We start from the raw sequence: 9,762 nt of genomic DNA, 5'->3' as shown, positions 1-9,762 counted from the left end.
CTAATGTCTTAACTCAGATCATTCTCCTGTGCTCCAGACCATATTAGCAATCGTTTTGGAGTCTTTCCCCCTTACATTCTGTAGATAAACTCAATGTACCCAAATGGAACTCATCATCTTCATTTCCTGATCTGCTTATGTTCCCTATTCCCGGAAATTGTACCTCTGTTTTCTCAATGAGCTTTCTTGAATGTCCAGATACCATAGTAGTTCTTTTATACATGCTATATGCATTATCTCATTTAATCCTTACAACAGCCTTGAGTTGTAGTCACTATTTTCTGGAAGACATTGGGCTCTGAGCCCCAGATCAACAGCTAGCAAGTCTTCATACTAGGATTCAAATCTAGTTCTCTTGGACATTAAAACCTTTTCTTTAGTGCAGTGATTAACAGCATTTCCCACTTCAGATCCTGGCTCTATGGGGGATTGGATAAATTCAAGTCTCAGTGCCTTGGTTTTATCTTTTATAAATTGAGAAAACCTATGATCCCTGCCTTGTTTTGAGACCTGAATGAGATAAAATTGACAAACATTTGAACTGTCACAGTACGACAGTACCTCTTAAGCCGTAAATTTGGTGTTCTCTATGCATTCACTGCCTTTGGAATAGTCCTCTTAGGAACCTGTTACCACTGCTGTCACTGTCTTACTTTACACCAGGAATTGGCAAACCATGGTCTGCAGGCCAAATCCAGCCTCCACCCGTTTTTGTAAATAATGTTCTTTTTTTTTTTTTAAATTAGGGTATAATTGATATTGTGAATAATGTTTTATTGGAACATAGCCATGCCCTTTCATTTATGTATTTTCTGTGGCTATTTTCACCCTATAACAGTGGAGTTGAGTAGTGGCAACAGGGACCATATGACTTGCAAAGCCTAATATATTTACTGTCAGTCTTTTTACAGAAGAAGTTTGTCAATTCCTGGTTGCCTGGGGTATCGCAATAGCCTCCTTCTTGGTTTTCCTGGTTACATCTTACTTCTTCTTGAACTTATCCTCCCCATCCTTTCTCCCGTGCAAGCGGGAGTTCCCCTAAAATGTGAACTCAGCCATGCCAATTTGCTCCTTTTTGGTGCATTCGCCCTCAGTGCTAAGAGCATCAGCTTCCACCTACTGTGGATTCCCATACTTGTCTTGTCCTCTGGCCATAATGAGTGCTTTATGCCCTTTCCAATCTTGGCACATATTGTTCTTTTTGTTTCAATACCCAGCCCTTGCTCTTGTCCTCAATAATAAGCTCAGGTTTTACTTTCTCTGAGAAGCCCTTTCTGACTTCCACAGGTTGAACCAACGGCTTCTGCTCCTCTATGGCTGTGCAAGATACTTCAATTCCAGCATTTCTCTATTCTATCATGATCATGGGTGTAACTATCTCCCACTCCTTCTGCTGTGTCTCCTCTCAAGGGCAGGAACATACAATTTTCACTTTTGTATCTTCAGTGACCTATCTGGGATCTGGCCCCTAGTAAAAGCCCATTAGGTTGCTCTTGCCTGTTGGCATCTCAGCTGGGTTGGAAGGCTTATATAAGGTGGTAGGGGAGTACAGAAAAAGGCCTCAGGAGAGGCTGTCATGTTGGTTAACTCCTGGATGATGAGAAGGAGGATTAGATATTGGGAGAAAATAGGCATTGGAACCGCATAAAGTTGATGAGACCCAAAAGAGGTGTTTTGGAGAAAGGACAAACGGAAGAAGGGGTCATGTGTGGGAATGCTGGAAGACAGGCTCACAGAGGCATTAGGTCCATATTCTATAAAGCCTCCTCTGCTGTGCTGAGCTGTATGGACAATGGGAAACCGTGAAGGGCTGGAATAGGCAAACATCATATTCATGCTGTAACTGTCTGTTTGCATGTCAATCTCCTAGAAGTCCCTTAAGGTATTAATTGTGTTTTGTCTGGTCCCCATTCAATCTAAATGCACATACTATATAACTGGCATAGGTTTTCAATAAATGTCTCTTTTGTTATTGAAGTATATGAAAACTCATCAGTTTTAATGTAGGTGGCTCCAATGTTTAGTATTCTCTTATAGGATGAACACTTGTACTGTTTACAGCTTTCATACATTTAGGAACTTCAGTCATATTTAACCTTAGTTCTTGGATTTTATACTTGAAAAATTCTCTTTTTTTTTAATTTTTTTTCAACGTTTTTTATTTATTTTTGGGACAGAGAGAGACAGAGCATGAACAGGGGAGGAGCAGAGAGAGAGGGAGACACAGAATTGGAAACAGGCTCCAGGCTCCGAGCCATCAGCCCAGAGCCTGACGCGGGACTCGAACTCCCGGACCGCGAGATCGTGACCGGGCTGAAGTCGGACGCTCAACCGACTGCGCCACCCAGGCGCCCTGAAAAATTCTCTTTAGAAAAAAAAATGTCCATCTTCTTATGGAAGAATCTCTTGGATCATTTTGGCTGATGTTTGCTGGAATGTCTCCAACTCTATTTTGTCTTTGTTAAGGCTTTCGAGAGTACCCGAATTCTTTCCTAATTTGCAAACCAGAAGCAAAATCATTCATTTCTTGTGATTTTGGTATTTTCTCTCAACAAAATGCTCAATGGAGCTTGGAGAAATAAACTCTTATTTGTAAACTTGCCAGAGATGGTGAATACAGAGCTTTTATTAATAATGTCTACAGACTACTGCTGTCATTGGGTCAAGGGCTCAGAACCAGCAGCTTCATAGTTTTGGAGATGTGAATGAAGTGAATTGGGTGGTAAAAGATGCCTAGATAATTGGACATAATTGGGACTTAGGGAGACTCCTGCACTCCAGGAAATTCTCCAAGTCTCCACTTATCCTCAAAGTGAGCAAGAAGCTTCAGTTTCAAATTGAGTGCATTTTCCATCCATGGATTGGCTTGTTTTGTTCAGTTTTACTTTGAGTGTTTGAGGTTATCTTTTCGACGTAACAGCTAAACCCACGACTTCCTTTCTCGTAAAACCAAAACAAAAAGGCTTTCTATTCAGGTGCCTCTTGTGTGTGCACATGTATAGTACATACCTGGGATCAAAGCCAACTATATAAAGTCCTTGATTCTGTGTGGGTTCAAACACATTTCAAAGCTTCAGGATCCTGAAAGGTTTCACTCTGCTTCCTGAAGACCTGAACACTGCTCCCATAAAGCCATGGCTTGCTTTGGATTCCGGAGGCATGGGGCTCAGCTGGACCTGGCTTCTAGGACCTGGCCCTGCACTGCTCTGTTTTCTCTTCTCTTTATCCCCGTCTTCTCCAAAGGTGAGTGAGGCTTTTGGAGCATGAAGGTGGAGGAGGTGTTTCTCCCACCTGGGTTTCATTTCTTTCAGCAGTCAAGGGCAGTGATTTATAACAAAGCCAGAAGCTAAAGGTAAAACTCCAAACTCCTGGCTTGGATAACTCTGTATTCCAAGACAGCAAAGGGGACAGCTGGCAGCAGCAAATGAGCAGAGATACAGCTCATAGCAGAGTCCCAGGCACTGACTAGGAGCTTAATAGATACATCTGAGTTGGTTTGGGAGACAAGCAATTTCATACACTTCTGTATGATTGGAAGAAATTACTGTAAAGTTAAGTGAGTTAAGAGGAAAGATCTCCACAGTCCTTAATATATTTGAGCTTGGAATCAGGGTGAGCTGAAGATTTTCCTTTTTCAAAAACATTGATTTAAGCAAAACATATCAAGTTTCTTTCCTACCCGATTTGAGATTTTAAGATCCTCGAGTTCACTTTTATAAATGAATCGGCTTATTTAAAATTTAAGCCTTCTTTACTCAATTCAAAGTCTTAAGGTCTTCAGTCAATTCTATAAACTAGTTAGCTAATTATTTAAAAAATGAAAGCAGTTTGAAACCATAACACACACACACACACACACACACACACACACAAAGAGAAAGAAAGAAATAAAAGGAAGAAGAGAAGAAAGAACACCATCAGTCTGTTTAGCCTAAGATACTTAATTGCCACCTGACCTATCTGTGGATTTCAGATGCAGATTCCCCAGTTTTCAGATGAAATAAAGCTCTTTACAGGTTGATTCTAGGTTTGCTACATATAAAATGATGAGCATTCTCACTGAATTTCAACCTTATCTCTCTCTAGACCATATCAGTTAAGAAACCATGTGGTTTGTACGATATATCTTGGATGCTCAAAGGTATTCCATAATTAAATTATTACCAATAATATTATAAGAAATAGTTATATACATTTTCTTATTCTACATGTTTTGAACATGTAAAGATTAAATACTCTTAGAAGTAATTACCTTTACTTTGTAGAAAATTTATCTCCACCTGTTACTGAGATTCTCCCGCTGAAAAATCGAGTGTGACCAGATTTACTGGTGATAATTGGGAATTTGCCTGGGGGTTGGGGGGAGGGCAGGAAACTTGGTCTTTAGGCTTAGCATCAATACAACAAAGATTATTGGGTGCTCATATGGGCAGATTATAATGGCCGCTCCTAGGAGTTATAAGCCAAAGGCGGAAGCTGCAAATTAGTGCGCAAAAAAACTTTAATACAGGATAGAACTTGATTAAATACTGTGACGGATTTATAACAGTGCAAAAGATGCTCAGAGGATGCTCAGGGGATGCTCTGATAGACTGAGATGAGGTTTGGGGAAGAAGACTGTTATCTAGCCAGCCAGGGCTGCTGGATTAACTCTGGCAAGGGCTGCTACCATGTTGTTCTCTCTTGTGAGGACAGACGTTGTCCAGTTCAGGTACTTGGGAGAAAGGACTAGTGATAGAGCGATTTCTATAGAGTCACTTATACATAGGAAGAGGTGTCCTGGAAACTCAGACTGGAGTGATAGGTTGGGATTAGATCATAGAGGACATAAATGCCACTTATTTCATTTGTTTTTGCAGTCAATGGTATGCAAGGCATCAAAGTGTTTGAGCAGAATTAATTAGTGGCATGGTTCATCCAAGTGTTGAGTGTCACTTGTATGATCGACTGGAGAGGGGCTGAGTTAGTTGCAGGAAGGTAGTTTGACATGAAGCTAAAGTTTTTTTAGATGATGCAAGCCTTTTTGAATGGAGAGCTGGCTTCCTTTATCCTGTAGAAGCCAGAGAGAGAAAGAACAAAGGAGCACGGGAGTGTTCAAGTGGAGGAGAGAGTGGCGGAAGAGGTGGTGGTGGCGGCAGGGGAAGCCCACAGAAGTTAATAGCAGGGTTGCCTCAACCTAGAGAGGAAACGACCCGGTGCCCTCTGCTCTGTGGCTTCCTTCATCTAGCAGCGTCCCTCCTTCTGATAATAATGCTAGGAAAGGTGACGTCCGGTGCAGTGACCTGGGGCTCAGCCTCTCTGGCCAGGTAAATATAGGCAGAGGTTTGTGACGTATGCATTGAGAGGTAAGGTGAAATTCTGTACCTCAACCTCCAAAATTTCCCCTACTGCTCATTAAAGTTCCTGTAGTTCTGTGATAACCATAGAATATCAGAGGTGGAAGGCACTCTGTTCTCATCTGACCTAATCCTCTCTTAGTACATGTGAAGGAAAATGAAGGCTACAGGGGAGGCATGACTCACCCCAAATCAAGTATATTTCATGGTAGGGCCTGGCCTTCAGTTTGTCACATCAATGTTCTTCCTGCTACAACCAACTGCCTTCAAGAAACTCTGTTCTGTAAGGAAACACCTTCATGGAGATGGGCTGGAAGTCAGCTGAGTGATGGAGGGGATGGATGGGGGAGAAGGGAAGGGATGAAGAGTATTGGCTGAAGGGAGGGAAGGGCTGGAAGGTGAAGCTGGAGAGTGTCCATCAAAGATCCACTTCCCTCAGCCAGAGATTTTGCCTGAGCCTGGTCGCGGGTGAGCAGGAGTTCACTGAGTTCCCTCTAATTTTCCCTTGTTAGGGATGCATGTGGCCCAGCCTGCAGTGGTGCTGGCCAGCAGCCGAGGTGTTGCCAGCTTCGTGTGTGAATATGGGTCTTCAGGCAATGCCGCCGAAGTCCGAGTGACTGTGCTGAGGCAGACTGGCAGCCAGATGACTGAAGTCTGTGCTGCGACATACACAGTGGAGAATGAGTTGGCCTTCCTAGATGATTCCACCTGCACTGGCATCTCCAGCGGAAACAAAGTGAACCTCACCATCCAAGGGTTGAGGGCCATGGACACGGGACTCTACATCTGCAAGGTGGAGCTCATGTACCCACCACCATACTATGCAGGCATGGGCAATGGAACCCAGATTTATGTCATCGGTGAGCAAAACCTTATCACTAAGCTTACACCTTTTGCATTGCTGTCTTCTTTGCATGAAAACAGTTTTGTTCCTCAATTTCAGGTGGTTCATTTTTAGGATTATGGAAATTCTCCTTAAGAGTTCTTTGGCATACTGCATGGGAGTCTGGTTAATGGGTGGTGACCCAAACAGCGTTCTGACTAAAACTAAAATGGGTTGGGGATAGTGTTTTTTTCTACTGGAGGTTGGGGCACTTACTCTGGAGTGATAAGCACTGTGAAATTTGACTTTGGGCCTTTGATAGGACATTCCTGTAGAAGTGGCCCCCAGCAGTCAGACTTACTTAGGGGTGGACACCAAGGTCTGGAAGCTCTTTTTTTCACTAATGGGGGGGGGGGTAGTAGGGCCCTTAAGTTTAAAGAGAGTCTCAAGGAAGCTGTGCTTTGTCTTCTGTTGCAGATCCTGAACCTTGCCCAGATTCTGACTTCCTCCTCTGGATCCTCGCAGCAGTCAGTTCAGGATTGTTTTTTTATAGCTTCCTTATCACAGCTGTTTCTTTGAGCAAAATGGTGAGTGCAATGCTGACAACACAACACTTCTGGTGGGGATGCCTCCAGTGATAGCAACTGACCGAATGATGCTGTTGAGTTCAGTTTTCTGGAGATGAAGCAATAAATGCAGAACAGTGGTAAAGGAAGGGCAGTGGTAAAGAACACGCTAGAACCCTTGGCATTGGCCTTTGAGGTTTCAGGATGACTAACGTTTTAGATGAGTGTGTTTGACATTGAATGTTTGTGTGCTTCTGAACAGGGTTTCAGTTTGAGTAACCATTTGAACAACACGGGGCAGCTGTTTTGCACTTTATCTTCAAGACAATTGTACTTAAAAACCCTGAAATGTAAGATTAAGTTGGACAAAATGCTGCTATAGAAGACCACTGGATGGAGTTTAGTCTTCCCCTCCATGTCACTCCACTTCACCTGGAAGCCATCCCTTGGTGCCACCCTGCTTGTGCCTTGCTTGTCCAAGCTGTAGCTGTCCACCCAATACCTGTCCAGGGCTCCCTGTTATCCAGTCTGCTCAAATGGAGAGTCTTGCCCTCCCCTCTAGCCCAGTGAATGAGAATACAAGGTTTTATTTATTGCAGTGTTGGTGGAAGAGATGGAAATATGGAATCAGGCCTCTTATCGGGATTTCTTTTTGGTGGTTCCTTTCATCTACCTCTGTCTATGGCTTGCTTTTGTCAACACAAACTTCTTCCCTGCTTCTCTTTATCTCCCTGGCTTCCTGTCTTCCCCTTCCTCTCCTTCTCTCCCTCCCCTTGCCCCTCACTGGATTCCAAGATCCTCTACTCAACCTGTTCAATTGCTGTAGATTCTTCTTACCTCATTTTCTAGAAACTGCCACATGGACACAGAATCTCAATTTACGGAGGTGATAAAAAATGGGCACTAATGTGGGCAAAAAGTTATAAAGAGTATATGAGGAGTGGATATGAGAAATACAGCTCTTGAACAGAGTAACTGAAGTTTATTATCTTATCAAGCTCCTCCCCTCACAGATAAGATGTGGTCGATCACCATAGGCATTTTGGGTGTCCTTTTTAAAGCTTTCTCAAAGTCTCTTACTCCTCTCTTGCAGTCAGGGAAAATGATTGCCATTTTACATCAATAGCACAGAGTTATTTGCCTAAAGTGAGTTGTAATAGCTGAATCAAGAAAATCTTCTGGGGCTTATAATTCTGTATGTGGTGAACATTCATTTTTCAACAGGGTAGGGACCCAGTATTTGGTGAGTCCTATTATGTCTAGAAATGGCTTCTGTATTTCTCAATAATAATTACTGTTTCTTTTTTGCATTTGGCAGCTAAAGAAAAGAAGCCCTCTTACTACAGGGGTCTATGTGAAAATGCCCCCAACAGAGCCAGAATGTGAAAAGCAATTTCAGCCTTATTTTATTCCCATCAATTGACACACCGTTATGAAGAAGGAAGAACATTGTCCAATTTCTAAGAGCTGAGGCAATTCTAACTTTTTGCTATCCAGCTATGTTGCTTATTTGTGTATTTTGGGGGGGGATTCATCTCTCTTTAATATAAAGCTGGATGCAAAATCCAGATGAAGTGTACTACAATTTGAAGCAAAGGTGCAGGAAAACAGAGCCAGGATGTTTCTGTCACATCAGATCCAATTTTAGTAAAAGCATCACTCGGGAGCAATATAGGGATGCAGTCTTATGTTGTAGGTGAAGGATATGGGTTAGGGGGTGGTGCTGTCCAAAGAATACAAAGGAAGAGAGTCAGGGAGAGGATGATATTGTACACACTTTGTATTTACACATGAGAAGTTTATAGCTGAAGTGATGTTTTCAAGTTAAAGTTTTGTGCTGTTATTTTTCTTAAATGTGGAATTACATGAAGACTTTAAAAATACTCACGTGGCTATATTTTAGCCAGTGATTCCAAAGGTTGTATTGTACCAATATGTATTTTTTTTTTATTTGATAGTATTGTGCATGGGGGCCACATGTGCTTTTGTGTATTTGCTGATGGTTTTAATATAAACACTATATGGCAGTGTCTTCCCACCATGGGTTCAGGGGAAGTTTTATGGAGGGGCTCAGGACACTAATACACCAGGTAGAATACAAAGTCACTTGGTAACTGGCTTGGAAACTGGCTGAGGTCATAACTGATTCTTATAGACACGTTGAGCTGAATTGGTGTTGACATGTGCTTTGGGCTTTTATGTTAGCTCCTTTCAAAGGTTTGCAAGGGAGTCCAGACTGGTGTATCTGATGTAACTCAATAGAACACCAACCTCAAGAAAATGGCTCACTCCAGGGGCCTTGTAGGTATGAACTTCAAGGAAGCTCTAGTTTCACAAGGGCCCCAATTCCTAACACATGGTTCATGCCATGGACAGAAAAAAGCAGCAGGTGGCAGAACGGGGTGATGAAAGTTTCTAAAAACTAACACTGTTGGTGTTTTTTAACTCATTATTTTCCATGAAAATGCAACAACATGTATAATATTTTTAATTAAATAAAAATCTGTGGTGGTCATTTTCCAGAGTTGTCTTTATCTTCCTTATATTTGAATATTGTGTTTCAGGGTTTTTTTAATGTTTTTATTTTTGAGAGAGAGAGAGCACGCAAGCATGAGCATGGGAGGGGCAGAGAGAGAGGGAGACATAGAATCTGAAGCAGGCTCCAGGCTCCAGGCTCTGAGCCGTCAGCACAGAGCTCGACGTGGGGCTGGAACTCACGAACTGTGAGATCATGACCAGAGCCGAAGTCAGACGCTCAACAAACTGAGCCACCCAGATGCCCTGTTTGAGTTTGTTTTTAATTGATCCATTCAGCTGTCAGTGAAGTCTCCATTATTAGGAATATTGGGAACAAATTGATAAAAAGGCAAATAATGCTTCATGAGTCAGCTGTCCATCAGCCATTATCTGCAAGCCATTTTTGGAAGGAACTCCTCCTCTGTCCGTTTGGTTTCTTTACAACTATTTGAGATACAAAGGGGTTAGTGCAGATACAGCAGCGTTTATAAGTCACAAAGCATTCTCTTTAGCATAAGTT

At 42.3% G+C, this 9,762-nt stretch overlaps 1 protein-coding gene across 2 annotated transcripts; it reads left to right on the top strand.

Annotated features, from left to right (window-relative positions):
* The first annotated feature begins 3,022 nt into the window (after positions 1-3,022).
* Positions 3,023-9,240, top strand: CTLA4 (cytotoxic T-lymphocyte associated protein 4). 2 transcript variants are annotated; one of them, XM_047085042.1, is made up of 4 exons: positions 3,023-3,243; positions 5,849-6,196; positions 6,637-6,746; positions 8,044-9,240. In XM_047085042.1, the coding sequence occupies exons 1-4, from the start codon at positions 3,135-3,137 to the stop codon at positions 8,146-8,148; spliced, it is 672 nt and encodes a 223-aa protein (XP_046940998.1). In that variant the 5' UTR covers positions 3,023-3,134; the 3' UTR covers positions 8,149-9,240. The 2 variants fall into 2 exon arrangements, with proteins under 2 accessions (XP_046940998.1, XP_046940999.1); XM_047085043.1 differs by lacking the exon at positions 6,637-6,746 and having other exon boundaries at positions 8,044-8,111.
* The last annotated feature ends 522 nt before the right edge of the window (positions 9,241-9,762 follow it).

This window comes from Lynx rufus, unplaced genomic scaffold (genome assembly GCF_022079265.1).
Source record: "Lynx rufus isolate CCGP_SWC_20201006 ecotype Redwood Valley unplaced genomic scaffold, mLynRuf1.p SCAF_2, whole genome shotgun sequence".
NCBI lineage: Eukaryota > Metazoa > Chordata > Mammalia > Carnivora > Felidae > Lynx > Lynx rufus.
This window is presented reverse-complemented; position numbering and strand designations above follow the sequence as displayed.